Source organism: Chaetomium strumarium, assembly GCF_033439665.1.
Source record: "Chaetomium strumarium strain CBS 333.67 chromosome Unknown B0T15scaffold_3, whole genome shotgun sequence".
In the NCBI taxonomy this organism is placed as follows: domain Eukaryota; kingdom Fungi; phylum Ascomycota; class Sordariomycetes; order Sordariales; family Chaetomiaceae; genus Chaetomium; species Chaetomium strumarium.
In genome coordinates this window covers 1,804,086-1,825,745 of record NW_026944431.1, presented here as the reverse complement: position 1 = coordinate 1,825,745, position 21,660 = coordinate 1,804,086, and the positions used below count along the sequence as shown (strand labels likewise).

At 55.1% G+C, this 21,660-nt stretch overlaps 7 protein-coding genes across 7 annotated transcripts; 2 read left to right on the top strand and 5 right to left on the bottom strand.

Moving 5' to 3' along the window:
- Positions 1-278: 278 nt before the first annotated feature.
- Positions 279-2,453, bottom strand: B0T15DRAFT_155596 (uncharacterized protein). The gene is made up of 3 exons (XM_062862046.1): positions 1,852-2,453; positions 1,694-1,801; positions 279-1,641 (listed from the first exon to the last, which is right to left on the bottom strand). Exons 1-3 carry the CDS (start codon positions 2,332-2,334, stop codon positions 550-552), a joined length of 1,683 nt encoding a protein of 560 aa, XP_062722635.1. The 5' UTR covers positions 2,335-2,453; the 3' UTR covers positions 279-549.
- B0T15DRAFT_155602 (uncharacterized protein) lies at positions 2,128-4,295 on the bottom strand. Its single transcript, XM_062862047.1, has one exon. The coding sequence runs from the start codon at positions 3,852-3,854 to the stop codon at positions 2,574-2,576; it is 1,281 nt and encodes a 426-aa protein (XP_062722634.1). The 5' UTR covers positions 3,855-4,295; the 3' UTR covers positions 2,128-2,573.
- Positions 4,296-5,181: 886 nt separating this feature from the next.
- Positions 5,182-6,757, bottom strand: B0T15DRAFT_393063 (annexin-like protein; the record flags this gene model as incomplete). Its single annotated transcript, XM_062864671.1, has 4 exons — positions 5,182-5,321; positions 5,380-5,547; positions 5,593-6,657; positions 6,727-6,757. 4 exons carry the CDS (start codon positions 6,755-6,757, stop codon positions 5,182-5,184), a joined length of 1,404 nt encoding a protein of 467 aa, XP_062722633.1.
- Positions 6,758-8,448: 1,691 nt separating this feature from the next.
- On the bottom strand, positions 8,449-9,407 carry B0T15DRAFT_510190 (uncharacterized protein; the record flags this gene model as incomplete). Its single annotated transcript, XM_062867843.1, has 3 exons — positions 8,449-8,678; positions 8,871-9,300; positions 9,372-9,407. 3 exons carry the CDS (start codon positions 9,405-9,407, stop codon positions 8,449-8,451), a joined length of 696 nt encoding a protein of 231 aa, XP_062722632.1.
- A 519-nt stretch (positions 9,408-9,926) lies between these two features.
- B0T15DRAFT_155437 (major facilitator superfamily-domain-containing protein) lies at positions 9,927-12,298 on the bottom strand. The gene is made up of 4 exons (XM_062862045.1): positions 11,661-12,298; positions 11,318-11,581; positions 11,157-11,247; positions 9,927-11,066 (listed from the first exon to the last, which is right to left on the bottom strand). Exons 1-4 carry the CDS (start codon positions 11,934-11,936, stop codon positions 9,952-9,954), a joined length of 1,746 nt encoding a protein of 581 aa, XP_062722631.1. The 5' UTR covers positions 11,937-12,298; the 3' UTR covers positions 9,927-9,951.
- Positions 12,299-15,863: 3,565 nt separating this feature from the next.
- B0T15DRAFT_484097 (uncharacterized protein) lies at positions 15,864-16,869 on the top strand (the record flags this gene model as incomplete). The annotated part of the gene is made up of 3 exons (XM_062866206.1): positions 15,864-16,137; positions 16,352-16,705; positions 16,823-16,869. The coding sequence occupies 3 exons, from the start codon at positions 15,864-15,866 to the stop codon at positions 16,867-16,869; spliced, it is 675 nt and encodes a 224-aa protein (XP_062722630.1).
- Positions 16,870-17,786: 917 nt separating this feature from the next.
- On the top strand, positions 17,787-20,649 carry B0T15DRAFT_413451 (uncharacterized protein). Its single transcript, XM_062865425.1, has 6 exons — positions 17,787-18,288; positions 18,342-18,827; positions 18,884-18,942; positions 19,002-19,182; positions 19,237-19,478; positions 19,539-20,649. Exons 1-6 carry the CDS (start codon positions 18,210-18,212, stop codon positions 20,175-20,177), a joined length of 1,686 nt encoding a protein of 561 aa, XP_062722629.1. The 5' UTR covers positions 17,787-18,209; the 3' UTR covers positions 20,178-20,649.
- The last annotated feature ends 1,011 nt before the right edge of the window (positions 20,650-21,660 follow it).

Here is a 21,660-nt window from a genome sequence, read left to right as displayed (position 1 = left end):
AGGGATAGAGTCGCCTTACGGATATACTCCCACGCAATTCCAACCGCTCGCTAGAATCGATGGCGTTCATAGGGTTGCAGCAACCAGGCGTGTTTGAGCTTGTTTTAGACCTAGCTCTGGTATTGAAGTGCTTCGTCCCCTGCTACCGCGATGTGTAGAGAGACAAGATCACTCCGCGATCACTTACATTCTGGGACGTCACCGGAGTGGAGATGCGAAACCTTGAATCTGAGATGAGAACGAGATAAGCGCTCCGGCTAAGGAAAACACCCCGTTTTGGTATTAGCAAAAGGAGGCTTGGTGACGCCTGGAGAACAGTTGATATAAATAAAAACTATGCAGGTCGTGGAAGCTGGCCTTCCCTGGGGGTCTATTCGGGGTATTTGACGCGGCTGAAAGAAGAACGGAACTCCATATTCTATCGCACAGAGACAGGTAGGTGATACGGGGTTACTTGCCCCCTCGCTCGCGGCGTTCGATGGAAACGCCGCCGCCAGGCAGCTAGCTCCCTTTGCTCCCCACCCTTCCACTCCACTCATTAACGGTCAACTAAGAATTCTGCAGGAGCGAGGTGGTAGAGCCGCCAGACGCAAGGCTTTTCCGCACGTGGGTTGGCAGCGTCGACGGGATGTCCTCATCATCGGAAGATGACGAGGAATCATCTACTAAGACGGGCTGCCTCTCGGATGAGCTCTGCTCTCGGGCTCCGGAAGGGCGGCGGCTGTGGCCGTTAGGGACGCTTGAGCTTGGAGTAGCGGGTCCGGTGTCGGATTGACGCCTAACGGCGTATGGCTGGTGAATTTCGACCCGCACCCCGGATTGCTCATAGACTCTCGTCGGCTGAGAAGCAGGCAGATCGCTCCTAGCCTCTGACGTGGAGTGCGTCTTGCGAGTGGGCGTTTCGTCCGCGTGAGGCTTGTACGGCGAGTGATAGTCGCCAGCCTCACCCAAGCGCCGGCGCTTGGCATCGTGCTCGTCCCAGGCAGCGTTTAGCCGTGAGGTGTTAGCCGCAGTCCACCCGCTACCTCCACCACCCGGCTGCGACGCCGACTCCGCCTTGGGCGAAGGGTTCAAGCCATTCTTGTGAGTTTGAGCCATCGCCCTCGCCTTCTCCTTCTCTGCGCGCTTGAGGCCCATGCGTTCCCTCTCAGCCATAATCTCGGCCTTGGTGCGTCGCTCGCGCAGGCGGACGCCGAACTTCTTCCGAATCATGGATTGCTTGGTGCCGAAGCTATTCCTGAGGCCTTCGATTCTGGCTCGCCGTAGGTTTTCGTCCGCGATCTTTTCCGCTTCGGCGAAGCGAGGGGCATATTTCAGCTCTGCTCGACGGAGTTCCTCGTTCATGGCGTCCATGTCTTGTTGGCTCAGGTGGGCGTAAGGGTCGGCCGCGATAGGAGAGTGCGACGACCCAGGGGTTGCTGCTGCGGCTCGGCTAGCCAAGCTAGGATGCCCCGGAGTTGACTGCGGTTGCGCGCGTGAATACCCGTTCGTGGGCGAGGTCCGAGAGGATGCAGACGGAAGAATGGCTGGAGAGCTGGGTTGAGGTAGGGGAGGAGGAGCCGGAACTGAAGCTGTACGCATAGACGGCACCGAGATCCTGAGCGGCTGGCCAAAGTTGCCGCAGATTTTCATGTCGAGGTGCTAGATTTGGGATTAGCCATCGATATCCGACTCCCAGGCAGCTCGAACGTACAGCTTGCAATCCATCTACACTGGTAAAGCCCTGACCACAGTGCGGACATGAGTGCTCGAAGCCTTTAAGTGTAGGAGGGAGCTGACTGCAAACGTTGTATTTTGTATGCTGCGGAGACTTAGCGCTGGTTCGGCTATCGCCGCGAGGACGGCACTTACATGGTCGTATGCCGATGGATACATGAACGTCCGGAAGCACTTCATGCACTGAAGTTGTGGCTGACTTCCTTGCTGGTATGCAGAAGCCGGCTGGGCGGGCCAGGGGGGATGGCCATTTGGAGGCGCAGCTGGCCCTGTTCCCGGATAAGCCTCTTGAGGGATGACGCGCTCCCGTTCTTCGTCCTGGATCACGTCGCCAGGTTCATACCCCAGGCGCTCGGCTTTGGCGAGGGCCTTGATCAGCGGTTTCGCTTCGATAGTCAACAGCCGCTTCTCTAGACACTTGTCAAGGAAGCTGTCGCTGGCTTTGCCAATGACTACATCTGCGACTTCGTCGAGCGCTTCGGTCGTGAAATGCGCCACGAGCTCATGTTTCGCATCGACAACCATTTTACTGCCAAAGTCCCTGACGGCGCGTTGTGTCATGGACGGAAGCGCGTGATGGATCGACGCATTGAGCTGGGACTGAGTTAATGGAGCCATCGAAATACAATGACATTCCGAGGTCTGAAGATTTCAGGTGGGGAGTTGACAAGAGTTGACAACAGACAACTTGTTCAGATGCAGTGGATGTAAGTGGCAGGCGGAGTTGGATCAGTCGAGGGGCTCTGTTTGCGGTGCATGTGCAACGAAATGGGTTGCTAGTGATGGAATGATGTGCAGCTTGCAGAATATTTTTGTGAAGAGATGCCGTATAAATCCTGCCGGCCGACTTTCGAAGTTCAAGAGGAAGGAAGAGACAATACGAAAAGAAAAAGAAGGGTAATTGAATTCATAAACAACGGAACCAGACTTACAACAAAAGCTTGGTGGAAGTCGGAACCCAGCAGGCATTTTTCCCAGTGATCCCGCACAATGCGCCGGACAGCCTCGGGTAGGCTCTGCTGGATGGCAAAATTCATGCGTGTGCAGTCGTCCACGAACTTGGGGTTGATGTTTGCATGGTCCTGTGTGGGGGACGGGAAGCCCATCACAGCGACCTGCGATTGACTTTGCTTTCTCATGGCGGGTGGGTCCATTATGGCCGGCTTCAAGAGTGTTGTGCGATGAAGCGCTTGCGACCTGAGCACTGGCTGCGGTTGAGGATGAGAATGGTACGTGGAAACCTGCGTCTGGTGCGGAGGCGGCGGCGATGTCACCGATGCGGGCGCCGCCTGCTGTGGTTGCGGCAGACTATGGTGATGATGATACGGTTGTAGAGGCGGTTGTTGATGTTGATGCGATGGCGGTGGAATTTGCGCGCGCGCTTGATAATGTGGGGCCGGCTGTTGAGACTGCGGCGCCTGCGTATGAGGCGGGCCCGGATAGGGACGGGAATGTTGCGGCTGCGGCTGCGGCCCCGGAACCGCGTGCGGATGGGTTGGCGGCGGCGGGTCCAGTAGATGCGGTGCCTGGAGATGTTGCGGCGGGTGTGGGTGTGGTTGCGGTGCCGTCTGCTGCTGCTGCTGCTGCTGCTGCTGCTGGGGCTGCGGCGGCGGCGGCGGCCGGGGCGCTGGCGGAAGGGGTTGTTGCGCTGGTTGTATGGGCTGCGGTTGCAGAGGGTTGGGAGACTCGGCCGCTGCAGTTTTGTTTGTTTCAAGGTTACAAGTTCCAGTTGTGATTGGAGTAAAACTTTCCGGCTGATTCTGGGGCTTCGGTTGGGTTGTATTAATTGGCTCCTCCCGCCGCGGCTCTTCATTGTTATCAGCCTGGCTCTGGTCGACCGCCGAGCTTGCGCCGGGCTGGTCTGCCGTTTCTGCTATTGTCGGGCGTTGAGACGGCGCCAGATTTCCTGCCCGTGCCGCGGTCTCTGGGATCTGGCCACTCTTCACTGTTGGAATGATTGTGGTAACTGCAGTTGTAGGCGATGCTGCGGGTTGTGGAGGGTCCAATGCGATCGGGCTTGGCGCAGCCGACCCTTCCGCCTGCTGTTGGAGAACAGGAGACACTTGCTCTTTTGCGTTGCTCGGGGCCGCTCCGTCCGTAGCGTCTTGCATTGCAGAGTCAACCTGCCCGCCTTCCATTGTGTCTGGCTAACTAGGCCGCAACTCGCAGGTAAGACAACGAGAAAGGCTTTCGAGGCTCTTTGATCTTGCTGGTTACGGACCCAGACCAGTCTTTACTCTCCCAGGCCAGCAACCCGCACAATCCTGGCAGCGGCAACCGTACCCGGTAGTTGTTTGAGCAAAAAAAAAACAAAGTAACTGGGCAAGAAGGTTCTTCTGCAGCACGTCAGAGCTCGCGTATAAGCAAAATGACGAGAGAGATGCCGGATTTGCGGCGCGAAGTGGTTTGGGGACTGGCGCTCGAGGTACAGAAGGTAAAAGTAAAAATGCAAGTAGGGAAATAGTAGCTTTGCTCAACTTTTTCGGTTAAATTGGAAGGTGATCTCTTCTCTTTTATTTATGCTGTAATTAAACCCTGTCCACCAATCCCGCTAGCTCCCGAGATAATATATATTTGATATCCAGTACTTTTGCTCAGCTCGGTTGATTATGTGTCCTTGTTCCACAGCCAAACTTTTCCACAGACCCACTTTATCGTCTTAGCAGCGCGCTAACGGAACCTTACATATATTTCAAGTGGGGCCGCCGTGCTGTGTTACCTCAACTTCAAGCTGTCTCCTTTGTTTCTCTTAGTACTCCGTAGACTTTCGCCCTGTTCCCTTGACCTTCGTCACTAGCCCCTACTTATCTCAGAACCACCACTGTGGCAGCTTATATTAGTCTACCACCTCTGGAAAGGGCAGGGCGGCGCGTCGGTATGCAGAAAGAGGAAAGACTCGTACTGAGACGATTGCCTTATATGATCGTGCTTAGGTTCCTGTGCTGTAAATGCTTCAGGTCATGTCTGAGCTTGGGACTGTGGGATGGTGGCTGGAAGGACCATGTGCAACTTCCCCGAGACCCCCAATCAATGTGGGCATAAACGGCCACTGCAGCTGGTTGCATGGAGCATCTGGTGTCAGCAACCTAACGCTGCCCAAATGTGAGAAATGAGACACCAGGATACGGATAGGCGGGTAAATGCCTTGAGGTGTCGGGACCGTAACTCAGTCACCAACCTCAGACCAACTGATGAAACTGGCTTACTCATCGGCGCTTCACACGGCAGTAAAAAGTAACCATGTCTGAGAGCGGCAGGGTTGCACACAATTGGTACTGGTTTACTTAAGCAAGCGACCAAGGCCCGGTGGTTTCAGCGCTGAACCATGGTATCAATTCGTACCCTCAATGGCATTGATGTCCCCTTAACTCCGAGATAACTTCCCAACAACAACAACAACAACAATAATAACAACGGATATCGACCGCCTAAGCTCTGTGTTCGCTTTAGCGGTAAAGAAACCCTCTACACTCGCTCCCCAATGCACGCCAACATCAACCGTTCGTAGTCTCCGCTGGTTTCTCCCTTGATCCTGCTTGCCAAATTGCGGTGATACCGTCTCTCGTACGCTCCGCGGACGTTAGCCATGTGGCTGCGGTCCCAGTCTAGGCAGGGTATGTTAGCGAGACTCTAGGAGGAGAAAATGGGCAAGGTGACACATACGGAAGCGGACGACGCGGCTGACCAGGAGGTAGTCCTTGGTCCCGGCACCAGCCATCGCATCCTCGAGCAGGGTTGCTTGATGCATGTACTTGTCGACAGCGTTGCGAAGCTGGAAGAGGAGCGCGTCCTCCATGTGACCCGAGAACTCCTGTCGGTCGTCTTTGTCAGCTGTCTACTCTGTCCCCTGGACAAAGACATACCAGGATCATCGACTTACCTTGCGAATGACATCCTCCAGGTTTCGGGCAAACTTCTGCTGATACTCGTAGGCGATGGCGCGAAGCTGGTTGTCGTTCCTTGTGCTCAGAATGCTGCACACCTTCATCTCATCAGTGCCGATCTTGCCCTCGGTAGCGTTGTACAACTCGTTGACATCACGGTCGATCTCGGCCTTCACGATGGGAGCCGAATCCTCAGCACGCTGGGCACCCAGCACGATCATAAAGTGCCTCTCTGTCTTCATGCTCAAGTCGCCCCGCACGTCATCCTCGAGCCGGCGACGGAAGACGCGCAGGTACTCGCTCTTGATGGCGTTCATGTCAGCGTTCGAGCGTCCAAGAAGAACATCGTTCAGCGCCTTCTCTTTCGTCCCGACGCCGGACATGGCTTCGCGAAGCAGGTGGACATCGTTTAGGAGGGGCCCGCGGGCGAGCGCGACGAGCCCGGTCTCAAACCAGCCGCTTGTCTCGCTCTTGATGTCCTGCACCAGGTCGCGCCGATGGAGGCGCGTGTACGCATCCCTGATTGTCACAACTTGCAAGGGATCTTTGTTCGCCAAAATACGTATCAAGGCCTTCTCGTCTGTGCCGAAGCCCTTCATGGCCGATCTCAAGGCGTGCGCGTCCGCGTCGCCATTATATGCAATGATTTGCGGCGGACCGTACCCGAGCGATGGTGCGGTTGGAGGGTAATGCTGGCCGTATGGCGGGTACTGCTGAGGGGGGGGCTGCCCGTACGGTTGCTGTCCGTAGGGCTGCTGAGGGGGGGGCTGCCCATATGCTTGCGGTGCGCCATATGCTTGCGGGGGAGGCGGCGGCGCGCCATAGGCCCCTTGTTGGGGAGGGGGGTAATACTGGCCGGGCGGAGGTGCCGCGGCGCCGTAGGGTTGCGGCGGCGGAGCCCCATATGGCTGCGGAGACGGAGCGCCGTACGCCGGCGCACCGTATGGCGGAGTGGGCGGCGGCGGCGGCTGTCCATAACCTTGAGAAGGCTGCCAGTAGTACTGACCCTGGGCCGGCGGCGCGCCGTATGGCGGCTGCTGGGGTGGAGGAGGGGGTTCTGATTTAATCAGCCAAGTATGTTCGCTTCCGAAGTGCCTCTCAGCATCTCAGGGACGGTGCTACTTACGGCCATAAGGCTGATACCCTGGGTAAGACATTGCGAAATAGCTCTAGTTGCCGAATAGCTATGGAATCACTTGAACGATACCGCTGTTGGAAGACCCTGAGAAGCGGCAGTTTCGCAGGCCAGGCAAAGCAATTGCAGGTGCCCGGCGTTTTCGGGAGTGGTGGTGCGGGGCAAATGACGATATCAACTTTCAAGCTGCCAACTTTTATGCACGCACCAGCGGGCAAGCGTGTGATATATACGCATCCATCCTAAGAAAGCGCCACGGAAGGCTGTGGGATAGGCAAACTGATGATTCAATCGCACCTCCCGCTCAATGGTCGCATGGCCGGTTGAAGCAGGCAGTGCTGTCATAGTGTGGCTCGGCAGGCCGGACTCGGAGACTGTGTGGCCAAGAATATTGGACCAGCACATGTCGATAGTGTTACGTGCAGCAGGAACACTGCTCTACACAAGCGACGAAGAGTTTGTTGAAGGAAAGCCTTGCGGCACGGTCCGTAATAAGTCTGCCATTTTTGCCATCATTCCGGCATCATGTTGCCCGTGGGCACAGCATTCATGTTGCGACGGTCCAGATAAAAAGCAGACTTAGCAGTCCTGCCCGGTCTGGGAGCCCAAACCTAACGTGGGGAATGGCTAATTGCGCCACTCTGACTAAGGTACGGATTAACTAGACCTTATTCGAACAGTTCCAAGCTCCGTCACTGCTTCGTGCCTTCCAGGTTAGGCTTCCCTCCTGAAAATAGAAGAGGAAACGTCGTCGACTTTCTCAAGCCTGCAGCGGATGCTCGGAAGCCGTAACTACATGTATTCCTACATTCATACAGGCCATCGTAGGAATACGTACGGAATACAGTACAACCCAGGACAGTGGGTCCCGCAAAGGGCGGATAAACAGACTTGGGCCTATCGCTCTGCCACAGTTTGTTTAACATGCTTCACCCACCAAGCAATCCGGTGACGCGCGCTCTCTGCTTCGTATTACCCTCACACCTCATCACCAGGATCACATGCCCGCCAGGGTGGAAGCGGTTCACGTCTGGGGACTCTATGTAAATCGGAAGAAATGAAGATGAAGTGGCAAGTTGTTTTAATGAATATCAGTAGCTGAAGCCCTATGTTATTTTATTACCTTCAGGGCCTTTGGAATGAATTTGAGGAGGAGGAGGGCGTTGGCCTCAACCACCCTAAATTTGATGGGACTTACACATGCATTGCACCAAACTCGGCGGAATGGGTGTGATGACGACGCATCTAATAAACCAAACCAGCCATCTCAATTTTTCGTCAAACACCCAAATGACTACCAGGAACTTAATACCTGTGACGGTCACCCTAGGGCCTTCTTTCACGATGTCCCCCTTGTCTGTCGATCGGCTCTCTCAAGCTTGCAGTCTCTTGACCTGCATCCCTGCTGTACGTCTAAAGTCTGGAACGCAGTGCAGTGACCATGTTCAGGATGCAACTCGGCCGGGCTACACCCCTGCTGTACGCTGTTTCTCTGTTCGTTGCAAGCTGTCTTAGCTTGCCGGCCGATGAGCACCGGTTTGCTAAACCATCGCAAGCGCTGGCGCCGAGGGCAAGTTATTCGGTCGTCCCGATCGACGGAGGGTCCGGTCCAGGTGGGTCAGGCTCCGGCTCCGACTGCGGGAGTCTGCCGACCGGTGCGACGACGGTCACTGTTGTGGAGACGCTGCCTCCAAAAACGTCCTTTCACACCATCTACAAGACATGGCCGCCAATTACCAACCGCGTCACCGAGACTGTGGTGGTCACCAAAATGATCCAAGTCCTCGACGTCGATCCGGCAGCCAGCAGCAGTCCGCCCAGCGCATCGACAAATACAACACCCCAGGCAAAGATAATATCAGCATCCAGCTCAGTGACACCGACGCCGACGTTCTCAAGCTCTCCAACGACCGCCCCGATTTTGGTTGGCTCATCCTCAATTCCTGTTCCGCTTCAGACGGGCGCGCCATACACGTCATATCCGGCGTGGAACGGGACCTTGCTTCGCCGGGGTTCTGGCGATCAGCCCCGGCCCCGGGGGGCACATTGATAGTAAAATCAATAATCAAAGACTCTGGGTAACGGCACTGTGGTTCGGCGTGGGTTCCTGGCCAAAATGACCTTCCAAGATACACGATCCTGGAGTGAATCGCTATTCGAACGAAGGCAGACGGGGCCCGCATGGTGCACGGCCGTGTCCAGCGTGAAGGTGAACTCGTCTCCGGCCTTCATGGCGATGGCCTCGGTGCCGTTGCTGACCTGACTGCCGCCCACCTTGCATCGCAGGTCGCTGGACGCCAGGTCCGTCATGGGCCCGTTCTGCAGCCAGTCGGGGCTGCTGTTGCGCCGGATGTACATCCACGGCGGGTACTTGGTCCCGCGCTCGCTGAATTGCTGGAACCCGTAGTGCGCGGCCACACTGTGCACGGCCAGAGCCGCAACCGCCGCGAGGCGCAGGAGGGATTTATCGTCAGGTTCGAGGGACGCAAATTTCACGAATTGTAGGAGCTGGCTTTTGATTCTGCGTGGTACGGTAGTAACCGGAGGCCTGCTTCCGAGGAATTGCTCAGAGACGGAGTAATTTGCTGGGCGCCGCAGTCGAACCGCCAGATACGGAAATGGAAGGCTTAATATACCACAGATTCCGTGTGATAGCAGCCGACCTCGTCCATTGTACATCGATACAGCATGCAGCATCTGGTCGGCAAGCTCAGTAATAACAGGAATGAATCTTATGAAGCACTATTATTTCTGGCAGCACCTGGTGTGACGTACGAGATTATCCAGTAGTTCGGTTGTTGGCGATGGCAACCGAGTGTCAATAGTACGGATGTACTATACTATATGGAATAGGCTAATATACCTCCTGCGTCGCTGACGTCAACTGTCTGAAAGGGATTCCCTGGATCTTGAGGGGGAGGGATTGGTGGTCTCTGGCGTCTTAGGGTTTCGTACATGGTGAGTATTCAGATGTATTGATCATGTATCGTGCCTTTATATCCCTATATGTTGCAATACTGATCCAAAGTCTCGTTGCCCACGTCTCCAAGAACTTAGAGATGGAACTGGTAGCCGTGGTAGCATGGCCTGGGCTGCGGGAACTACACTGTACACCTATCTTTGGTTCCGTAAAGTGGCTTAAGGACATCCAGACAAGCCCTGTTTGATACCCTTCCTCCTTCGGACGCAGCCGCTTGGTGAATAGTCTATGCGCTGTCAGATCTTTCCGGCCGCCTCATCCCGCCCGCTGACCGTTTGCGCTGGCTTCTCGGCTCTCACAACCGGCACCTTGCCTATGATGCCAGATCCCCTGAACGCGGCCAACACGACGGCAAGAGCGGCCATTCCCAGGCTGAAGTTCCACCATTCGGCCGCCCTGATCCCAAGAAGCGACGGCAGGTCCCCTCTCTCGACGGAGCCTGCGTCTTCGACGCTGACACCCCTCTCCCTCGCCATCACGGCCGTCTGGACCGCCGTGGCTACCGCCAGTCCGATGGCCCTGCCGACCTGCGCCATCGCGTTGACAAGGGCACCGCCGAGGGCCTGGTCTGCTTGCGGCAGCGAGTGGCTGGTGAAGAGGAACAGGCAAGGCCACGCCGTGTCGGCGCCAAAGACTGAAAGTATCATGGCCGGAAACGACCAGGCCCAGTACACGGTCTCGGGTGGGATGGGGGCAGCGAACAGGAGGGTCGAAATGCAAATGCAAACATTGCCGACCACCAGCATAAGGTATGTCGGCACCCTGGCCAGTAGCTGCGAAACAACGGCGGCCGTGATGAAGCCGGTAATGCCGGTCGGCATGAACCGCAGAGTGGTCTGCAGGGGACTGTTCCCCTGGTAGTCCTGGTAAAAGTACGTTGCGTATACAAGGAAGCCGTTGAACCCACTCATGGAGAGCGCCATGATCGCCATGGCAGCACTGAATTGCGGGTTGCCGAAGATGGACACCTTCATGAGGGGTGCCAACTTTCCGGTCTTCTCGAGGTGACGCTGCCAGAAGGCGAAGAGGGAGACCAGAACGACTGAGATAACGATGAGCACTGGGATCCATGGCGTACGCCAACCCACAACGTTCCCCTCGGTCAGGGCGAAGAGGAGGGCCAGTAGGCCGCCCGTGATTAGCACAGCGCCTAGCCAGTCGATAGACGCTCTGCCTGCGGGATCCTGATCCTCAAGCACCTGTTTGGGCAGAGGGATGACAAAGAAGGCCGCTGCGCTGATGGCAAGGGCCGCGAGGGCTATAACCACAAACACCCATTTCCAGGAAGCATACTCGGAGATGATGCCGCCAAGTAAGTTGCCGAGGACGGCACCCAAGGGGGCGCCGGCGGCTGTTATCACCAGGGTCAGCATTGCCTACGGTACAATACAATACAATACCACCCGACCACGTCACCTTGGCAAGAAACATGCAACCATACCGTAACAGCTAAATGCGTAGTTCTTTGCCTTGCCCGGCGGGAATGTCGTTCCCAGGATTCCGATAGCTGTCGGAACATTAGCAGCGGCGCCCTGTGAAGAGCCGTCAGTCAGATGAGGTACCTAGGTAATCAAGCAGCCCAGCAAGGAAAGAGTCGCTCACCAGGCCCTGCAGCCCCCTAAACAAATCAAAGACGATCTCGTTCGGCAGGAACGGGTTGACGAGCGTGGTCAGAGCGAACCAGGCCGAGCCCCCGATGAAGATGTTGCGCTTCCCGTAGATGTCGGCCGCCCTGCCCCAGAAGAGCAGGAAACAACCAAAGGTAAGCGCATAGGCCGACACGATCCACTGCAGCCGCGACTCGGGTATGTCGAGCGCTTCGCCTATGGTTGGCAGGACGATGACGCACGCCTGCCCGGACAAGCTCTGCGTTTCTTTTCCGTGAGCAACGTGTCAACGGCCCAACCCCGAGATACTCCCTGTAACTTCTGAGAACTGGACTCACATTCAGGAAGCTGGCCCCCGTCAGCGTAGCCACGAGAGCGATGCATCGCGCTTTCGAGAACGGGAGTCCCGGACTTGCAGTCAGGCCCTGGCTCTGGTCGGTGTCCTCTCCAGCGACGGCGGCGATATCGCTTACCTCGGCGTCCTCCGAGCCCGGTTGCGGAGGAGGAGGAGCGGGCCCTCGCGTGACGCTCGTTGGGTCGGAGTCCTTCTTCTCGTTGACTTGTCGTGGCGTCTTCTTGGGACACCCGTCATCTGGGAAAGAGAACCCCGACATGGTTAACGCTCAACGAACCCTGGGATGCATGGACGCCTCGTGATAGGGGCCGTCTCTGCGGTGTGAGAGAGAGGTAGCATCTTCGAAATTCTTGCTCGGTGGTAAATAAGCGACATTCCCGAACCGCCCCACTGGATTGCAGCGTATGTACGGATACCGTTGCCCATGATCGCGAGGGCGGAGGGCTGTTGTCCGGGGTAAATCCGGGGAAGAGAATCCCGTCCCGGAAGTGTTTATGCCGAGCGCTTAGAACCCGAACCCTGGCCTGGTTAGCACTTGGCGATGGCAAAGGTCGGGAAGAAGAGAACGGGCGTGCAGCATGAGAATGGAGTCAATGGACCGGCCCGTCAATCGACGACGGCCCGTTGATCGGAGCTGAAGGCACTATACAGGCGACAAGCGCAACTTGCAAGAAACGGGTGTAGAGTGGGGTCGCCTCGTAATATAAAGAGAGGAATCATCAGGAATGCTGTACCTGATCAGTTCTATTACTGGTATCTTAGGACCTTAGGTTACCCAACTTACTAGTACTATCGGACTACCAGGTACCACTGGCAGTAACTCAATACTACAGTCTGAGGGTGAAGCGCCGATGCGCTAGCTGCCCAGCTCAACTGCTGGAAGGAGTGATTGTCTGCTGATGAAAGCCAGAAAAGACGTATCATTGGATGCACAGTGCGCAGTGTCACTGCCATTGCCAAGTGTCCCTCAAATTGAAACGATCTCTTCAGGGTGAATGGGGCAATGGCAAAATCCACGTTTTGCTCGGTTGCTCCATCATCATGCTGTGATACATGCCCTGGACATTGTGGCGGCAAAAGTCTTTGGGAGAATCTGAACCCTCGATCCTGTCAACAATGTGCGATTCAGCCTTGGATGTCTATTTAGAGACGAGGCGCAGCTGACGCGGATTCGGTTCAGTCGCGCCCCGGACGCCCGCGAGTCCATTTCCCTTCCCGTCCAACCAATATCGTCTCTGACGGTAGGTTCGCGAACGAGTCGCACACCTCGAAAAGCTAAACCGCAAGAATAAATTCAGAAAGGGGGCAAGTCGCTCTATTATCTATACGACACACCTCTTCACTGTTTACCAACCCCGGAGCGAATATTGGCGAGACATAGTAGCTGCTGACACGATCACGCGAGATGTGCGCCCAACGAAAGCAGGTCCGAGGAGCCCATCCTCCATCTTCAAGGCTGCTTGCAAACGGTTCCGCGCCTCCTTGTCCGGTAGCCAACTTCAGGTGTCCACGAAGTAATATGTCGTCAACACCCCCGAATTAGAGACCGGCGAACCGGAAGAAAGCGAAGATGACACCACCTGGCACCCAGTGTCTGAATTTCACCCGAAATCCCTGCGCCAATGAACCGTACGAGTTCATCAGCATGTAGGACTTGGAGCTGACGTACGACATTCAGTTGTCGGACAGAGGACAACATCTCATGATTGAGCATAAATCCAGGGGGGTCTTCCCTATCCACGGGGGCTTGGAGTGCCATTTAAGATTGCTCACTGTTTACGAGGACGCTAAGTTCTAACGCAGGAGGATGTCTGCGACCTTCGTACCGCGATCTGGGGTCCTTGACCTATAGTCCTATATGCCAGCGGATGGAGAAGCGTGTTCGTTTTGCTTCATCCACGTTACCCGGTTGTTGCCCTCAGAGCATTCATGTGGAAGGGGCTGGTGCAGCTCTTTCGAAGTTCCTCGATGCCGATGGCACATCAGATAACCGCCCACTTTCACAAGCTGTTTGATTTCAGCACCATTCACAGGCATTGAATTAACAGCCATCTCTGCTCCTCAGAAGCGCTCCGACTAATCAGTCGCTGTCCCGAAAAGCTCGTGTTTGTCACACGAAACAGCTGCGAGTACATTGAAGGTTGAAACCTCGGACGGCAGCTCATGGATGCGCGAAGTCGACCGCGCAACAAGCGCAAAGGAGGACGAGATAACCTTGGAATCGAAGCCCCGCTAACCAACGTTGCCGCAAAACACCATGTAGAAGGAGAGCCTGAGCCGTCGTCGCTATTCATCTACCATCCTAACTAACACCATAGGCAGAAAGGGGCGGGCCGCGTCTGGCAGGTCACGGGGGACGTCGAGCTGATGAGCTTCAACCATGCCGAAGGGGTGGACAAGATGGGCTCGCCTGATCTGGCGTGAGTTTCAGGTACTGAATAAGGAGTCGAGCAAGGAGCATTTCAAGAGGGTGAATGAGATTGCTTGGGAGGAAGAGGCGCCGAGCGCGCCGAGCGGCGCTGCTGTCACGGAGACCTGCCAGGGCTGGATTGTGACTCGTGAGGGTGGTGGACCGCTTGGTGCAGGAGGATATTGTAGAGGGAGGCTCAGAGAGCGCATGCTGGGAATGTTGCCCGGGTATATGGATGCTATTCGCAATTCGCAGGTGAAAGCGTTGCCTTGGGGGGTGTAAGATGCCTCTCTCGATCCATGGCCCCCAGGCTGCCCCCGGCGTCACCCGTGTAGTTGGATTTAAAAAGCTGTCTCATCTTCTTGCTTCCAGTCACCCTGCAAGCGAGCCCCGGAATAGAGTTAGAACTAGCCTAGGTGCTGTACATGCATGGATGTACATCGCTCAGCTTTTGCCGGCCGAGGTTGTGTGCCACAGCGCTCGGACGAGGTACTTAAGACAGCAGCATCAAGGCAAACTCGATCATGGCTCATCCATCCTTAAGTGTATATTGTGATATGGGACATGGGGTTTTCAAGGCCTTGTGCCTGACCCTTTGAGCAAGTATCATGAGTGGAAAAACACTGATACCATCAACTTTCATCGTCGTCTGACCACACAGTTACTCTGAACCGAGATATTATCACGCGTCTCGAAACAAGTACGATGTTCGCTGTCTCGAAAGGCAGAAAGCCTATCTGTTCAGGGTCGTTCCCTGAGCCAGTCTCACCAAGGCGACCACAGTGATTGAGGTGATTGAACGCTGTACGTGTTCTGGGAGAAGCTCGAACAGAGTGTGAAGCTCAGTCAGGAGAAAGTGGTCCTTTACCATCTTTTCCATCTGAAGTTGAGTCATTCTACCTAACTTAGCAACCAAGACATCTCAATCACACCAGTCACCTGCTCCAAAGAACCTTTGACCCTCTACCACACCTATATCCTAGCCCTATCGCCAGAGATAAAGTGCTCGGACATCCCAGTGACCGCGGTGTTCGAACCCGCACATTTGCGTCGCGGGTACCTTCTTTCCACCATCGCAAATTTTCATTGGTGTTGACACCTTTTTTTCAGAGCCGATCCTCTCATTCCTTCCCTTCTTCCCTCTCCTCTTCGCCGGACAAGACGAGTTGCTGAGAACATCGCTTCATCCAACACTATCCGCAAGTCTCTCTCGCTCGAACCCAGCTCCAAGGTACAGGCAGAATATTCCTGCTCTGGGACTCCAGTTTCACTTCGCGAGAGCGCTTGCCACCCTTCGTATCGCACATTTGAATTTGCTAGTTCCCCGCGATGCGATCCCATTCCTCATTCCCAGGTGCTGGCCTCCAGGCATGGCCAAGCCCCCAGTCCGCTGTTGTATTCACGCACCCCGGAAACGAAGGATCAGACGACAGATCCCCCAAAGAAGGTGGAGCGTCCGCTGGCTCAAGGGCTGCTTCGTCTGAGCAGCTCCAAGTCAGTCGACAAGAGATCGGATCAGGGTCGAACTCTCATCAGCCACTTTGGATGTCCGCCAAGGAGGCCTGGCTTCGCCAGGAACAGAAAGAGAAGATGGCGAAAACCAATCAGGAGCCGGTTCCGTCAAGTTCAGCTGTTGGCCTGTCGCTGCTTGGTCGACAGATCGAGCACGAGGCTCCGCTCCGGCATTCCTTCTTCCGCCCCATGGCGTGCCGCATTTCCAACAACAACAACAACAACAACAACAACAACAACAGAAGCCAGCCATCACCGAGCGAGATGGTTGCGCTCCGGGAGAAGGGCTTCTCGCCGAATTACCGCGGCAACCCGGACATCCCTCGCAACAGGTCGGCCGATATTCCGCCCGACCAAAACTGCAGCATCTGGCTGGTGGGATTGTCGCCGACGCTGGACCACCACGAGCTGCTCTCGGGCATCCGGAACGTCGGCCGCGTGTACTCCGTACATATCAACCCGCCCAAGTTGGACCAGGGCGGCCAGGGCCATCTCGGTAGCGCGGCAAAGGTGGTGTTCTTTGAAAGGGAGGCAGCAGGTGCGTCTTTCTTTTTTTGCCTTGTCCTTATTATTAGTATCCTATGTATTTTGTACCACTGGCAGTGACTGGCCGCCCCCTTTGTTCATTCCCAAGCACCTACCTTGATCTTACTACCTCCCCAACGGCCAAGGCGCTGAACTATGAACATACCTACCTAATACCTGGTAGCTACCTTACACAGTTAGCTAACGTCTCCCAATCCACACCACAGAAACCTTCTACGAGCGCTTCGCCCACCAAGGCTTCTGGACACCGCAGAATCCCGACATCCGCGCCCGCGTCACTTGGAACCGCAATATGGCGGCTCCATTCAACGTCGGCGGCGCCCTGTCGCGGGTGTTGCTGGTGCGCGGCCCCCCCGCCATTGTGAACTGGGCCTTCCTGCGCCCGTATTTCGAGTCCAAGTTCGTCTTCCAGATCGACGAGCTCCGGCACCACGGCCCAATCAACGGCGGCGCCGGAGTGCTGCTCGAGATCCGATTTGGCAGTTACCGTTGCCAGGCACAGTCGGCCAAGGGGGCGCTTGACAAGGAGTACAAGTGGGCTGGTGTTGTTTGCGAATACGGTATGCTCTTCCTTCTTTTTCTTCTCCGTTATATTCTTCCCTCCTACGCAAAACCACCCTCCTTCTCTGCTACTGGGTCCCCGCATGGACGCGACTAATCACTGATATGGCTTGTAGGGCGTGATCCTTGCGCGCCTCGCTTCGACCTCTTGGCTGCGCCTTGAGGAGGCCCACGAGACAGCGGAGAGGGGATCAGCCATCGAGCCACAGGCCTGGGGCTGATCTTCTGGTCTTCGTCCTGAGATGGACTTCTCATGTAAATCTCTTCCGCTGTATCTCGCTTTCTTTTGTTTTTTTCCGTTCTGTCCTGTTCTTATTTCCTTTACATTTTCTCTTTCTCATCTTTGATGCGTTGTCATTGCTTGGCGTCCTTATCAATTAACTGGCGGGGGTGGCATTTCAGAATGGCGTTTTTTCTTTTCTTTTCTTCTCTTCTCTTTTCTTTTCTTTTCTTTTTTTTTCTTTTTTTCTTTTTTTTTTCGCCAAGCAGAGCTTTCATGGAGTCGACGGGGTGAAAAGACGGCTGGCTTGTGTTCTTAACTAAGTATTCTAGCCAGCATTGAGGTGTTATTAAAGGGCATAGGTAGGGCAGGAAAGTTGGACTCTCTGGGCGAGGACGCCATCTGGATTTATTAATTCCATACACATAAGCGAGTACTCGCTCTTGGGACCGACCAGTCACTGTTTCTTGAGGCACATCGAGGATATCATTGGCATTGGATCTGAGCCTCTGGCATTTTCAGAATGATCAATGATGCATACAGCCAGCACGCAGGTCTTGAACAGAAGATATCAATTGGAGGAGTTAATGTGATGGTAGTATCAGCCATTATGGAAGGAATCTCACAACGCTGAGTTCCATAATGGATCGTCCAAACACAAATTATGCACATGATCTACTGTGTACTCTTTCACATGCTCGGCGCTGTGTGATGGAGATGGCCCGGGATGAGGTTGTGTAACCCTAACCCTATCGGCTCCCTTACATCTTCCTCCGATGACATCATCCTGATTGGGGACACTGGCATTCCATGGGCACCACGCACTGGCACGCAGTGAACCTCGTGTTGTGTATGATGTTGTAGATCGGCGATGGGAAAAAGAACCCCACTGCATCAGCGTAGGCAGCCAATTGCACCGAAGAAAAAGCGTTTAGAAGGCGCTTCAGTTCTCCTTCTTTCAACCTCTGGTGCTGCAGGCATTACGTCACAGGCGTCGGACCTTCCCCTCCACAACTTCGTGCAGCAGGCACCGGTTGTACAGGACACACCGGACTTTCAGCTTTTGAGTGGGCTTTGACTGCATTGATTCGAGCAATCCAGAACCGTTTGACCAAACAGGGCAGAAGTGACGTCCTAGACCTGCCAGCCAAAGGTCCTGCTTTCCACCTTACAAAACTACAACCCCCCGTCTTGATTCCTGGATTGACTTGTTCTACTCGCAAAAAAGTCCATATCATCAGCACAAGACATAGGATTGATAGTACACCAGGCCAGAATCTGCAATGAGGATTGCTAAAACGCTTTTCTCGTTGGGCCTTTTGGCCAACGCTGCCCTCGCCAGCTCTTGGTTTTCCACTGCTCGTAAGTGAGATTCGTATGTGAGACTACTCGAACGGTGCTGACGTCACATCCAGCATACAACAGATGGCATGAGACCGAGCTTGAGCGGTGGCTCTCGGACCATGACGTCCCTTACCCGACCCCGGCCGACCGCAAGGAGCTCGAAAACCTTGTGCAGAAGAACTGGGAGACTAACGTTGCCGAGCCGTACCGCAATTGGGACCAGGAGAAGCTCACTAGCTTTCTGAAGCAGAAGGGCATTGACACCAAGGAGTCGGCCGAGGATACACGGGATTCCCTCATCGACCGTGTCAAGAGTGTGTGGTACGAGTCGGAAGACAAGGCGCATAGTGCCTATGCCGACGTCAAGGATTGGATTCTGGACACTTGGACCGACAGCCAGCTGAAGGCCTTCTGCGATCGCCATGGCATTCCAGTTCCCCAGCCTCGTAAGCGCGACACTCTTCTCCAGAAAGTCCGAGAGAACTACGAAGCCGTCGCCCAGAAGGTGGGAGAAACGGCTGCCTACCCTGGCAACTGGCTATATGAGACTTGGACCGGTATGTTCTGTATGAACCAAAGACACATTGCGAGTCGTACCCTAACCGTTCACCAGAATCCGACTTGAAAGAGTGGCTCGACACCCATGGCATCCCCGCGCCCCAGCCGACTACTGTATGTCCCCCATGACAAGTTTCAAGTTTCTCCAGCATAGCCGCTAACCCCGTTGCCAGCGCGACAAGCTCATTGCCACGGTCCGCCGCAACTCCCGCCTGGCCTACTTGCGCATGCAGGAGCAGACCGAGAGAAGCCGCAAGAGCTCGCAGGAAGCTTACAACGCCCTCACTGACAAGCTGATTGACTCGTGGAGTGAGTCTCAACTCAAGGAATTCTGCGACAAGAACGGCATCAATGGTGTGTACCGTCTTTCGTTTCTCGGTCGAAGTAGCAGAAACTGACACAATGCAGTTCCCCAAGGCACTAAGCTCAACCACCTTCGGGCTCTTGTCCGCAAGCATCGCGCGGAGATTCTGGGCGACACTGTTTCGGGCACCGTTGCATCTGCCTTCGGTGCCGCAACCTCCAGCGTTGGCTCGGCTGCGTCAAAGGCAACCGATGTTGCCTCTCAGACTGCTCAGCAGGCTTTTGACAAGGCTGTGAACAGCTGGTCTGACAGCCGCCTGAAGGGTTTCTTGGATGCTCGTGGAGTGGTATGTATTTGCATACCGATGTTGATTGTATCTATACCCATATGCTAAATCATCTTGCAGCCCGTCCCCCAAGGCACGAAGACCGAGGAGCTCCGCGCCCTCGTGCGCAAGCACGCTCACCGCGCCGCAAGCGGCTGGAACGCCTGGACATGGAAAGATCTTTCCCTGGAGAACCTGCGCAGCTACCTCGCCTCGAGCGGCAATGCCGCGGCCAAGAAGGTCGCCGACAAGTCAACGGCTACCCGGGAAGAGCTTGTCGAGGCTGCCCAGTCGGCTTACGCCTCGGCCTCGTCCGCCGGCGGCTCCAATTACGCATCCGCCACCTCCTACCTTTCCCGCGCGACCGACACCGCCAAGGCAAGCGTCTTTGAGACCTGGAGTGAGAGCGAACTCAAGGACTACCTGGACAGCTACGGCATTCCCGCGCCGCAGGGGTCGACGCTGAATGAGCTTCGCGCGCTCGCGCGCCGCCAGCACATGTATTTCAAGTACGGCACCACTACGCCCACCGAGACCATCTACGCCCGGCTCAGGGACGGCGTGGTGGGTACGTGGGACTGGGTCGCCAGTCAGCTGCGGATTGGTGGTGATGCCGCGCGGCAGAAGGCTGATGAGGCTGCTCAAATGACGGAGAACGTAAAGGAGAAGGCCAAGGAGCAGGTTGGTGCGGGCAAGACGAAGGCGCATAAGGAGCTCTGAGTCTTGGCCCAACCTTACCAGATCGTTCCCTGGCCGGAAAGACAATGAAGCTACGAGACGTGACTGCGGTCAGGGGCTTGGTAAACCAGAAAGTGTATGATAGCCCTTACGGAAAAGGGGTAGGCGATCCGGGAGGGATGTGGACAGGTGTTTACGTGATTGACAGTTTAGGGGATCCGGGATGAAAATTGCTTCAGGCACTGGGGGTGGTTGCTGCTCCATCTCGTCTGCCTTTGTGCGCAGGGGGGAGAGCAAGGGGAAGGGAAAGATCACGTTTCCTTACGAGTTAGGTTGTTCGTTGATTTTACTCGAGCATTTTGGTCATAAAGTCCTCAGCAGGGACCAGTGATCATGTGATAATCGTATCGAGGTGGGTTGATACCATTCCCAACGAGCGAGCAACAGACTTCGCTCCCGACCCAACGCTAGACTCAACTGTAGACTTTGAACGTGTAGTATTTGCGCCTCCGCAGATTCCAAACAGAGAGCTTAGTCTGCGTCGACTGAGAAGCGGTAGATTATATATTATAGGATGCTATCATCTCGAAGCCGACAGGGTACCTAGTCTATGTAATTCCAAATCGGTAAGCTCGGAGGTCTTTCGTCCATTCCAAACGCCTTTCATCACTCCTCGTGGTTATCTTGTTAGCCTCCTGGGACAGCACTCCCCCGATTTACATCCTACCGCAAGTAACATTGATACCTACCTAATCAGGCAGGTACCGAATGCCAATAGTGCTTTATTAGGCGTAGCACGACTCACAATGCAGATGTCATATCCATTCGATGTTCCAGGTTACCCAGTTCTAACCTTGCTGCCCGAACAGCCTCGTGGTCAGCCTGGCGAATGACTAGTGTATCTGAATGCATAGGTATAGCAACTATAGGCAAGTAGTATCCTACATATCAGTACGAGGCCTTGGCCAAGGTGTGCCGAGTTATGCCAAGGCGCGTGTGAGCCTCGTCGAGACGAAAGGCACACTGCTGCTATCCGACTTATACTGACCGTTTGTCCCCTTTATTACTATTACCTGGACTCCGGGTCTCCGGCATCATCTTGGCATCGATTCTCTGTGTGGTATGAGGTAAAAGCCACAATCTAATACATGGTGCGGTATTCAGAGATCATGCAATTGTTTACGGGTAAAGTATCTTACATACCTACCTAGGCACTAACGCCTTAGTAAATGACTCTTCCCGAGACGGTGTAGAGTCAACCTCGGAGATGCGGCCCGGAGTTTGGTAACTGAACTAAGTACCTATCTATAGTTAGACTCTGACATAAGATAAATCCGCCTACCACGCCACCGCGGGCTAGTGTACACAGTACAGGGTTAGCCGCACGCCAAGAGAGTCTAAGTTGATTTAACGCGGTGTGGGGGTAATACTGAGTGGCGTTGTTGTTTGGGGGCCAAGCAGTGCCTCGTCCAGTACTACGCATGTGCGTACAGTACCTAGTAGTAGTACATACATTAAGGTACTT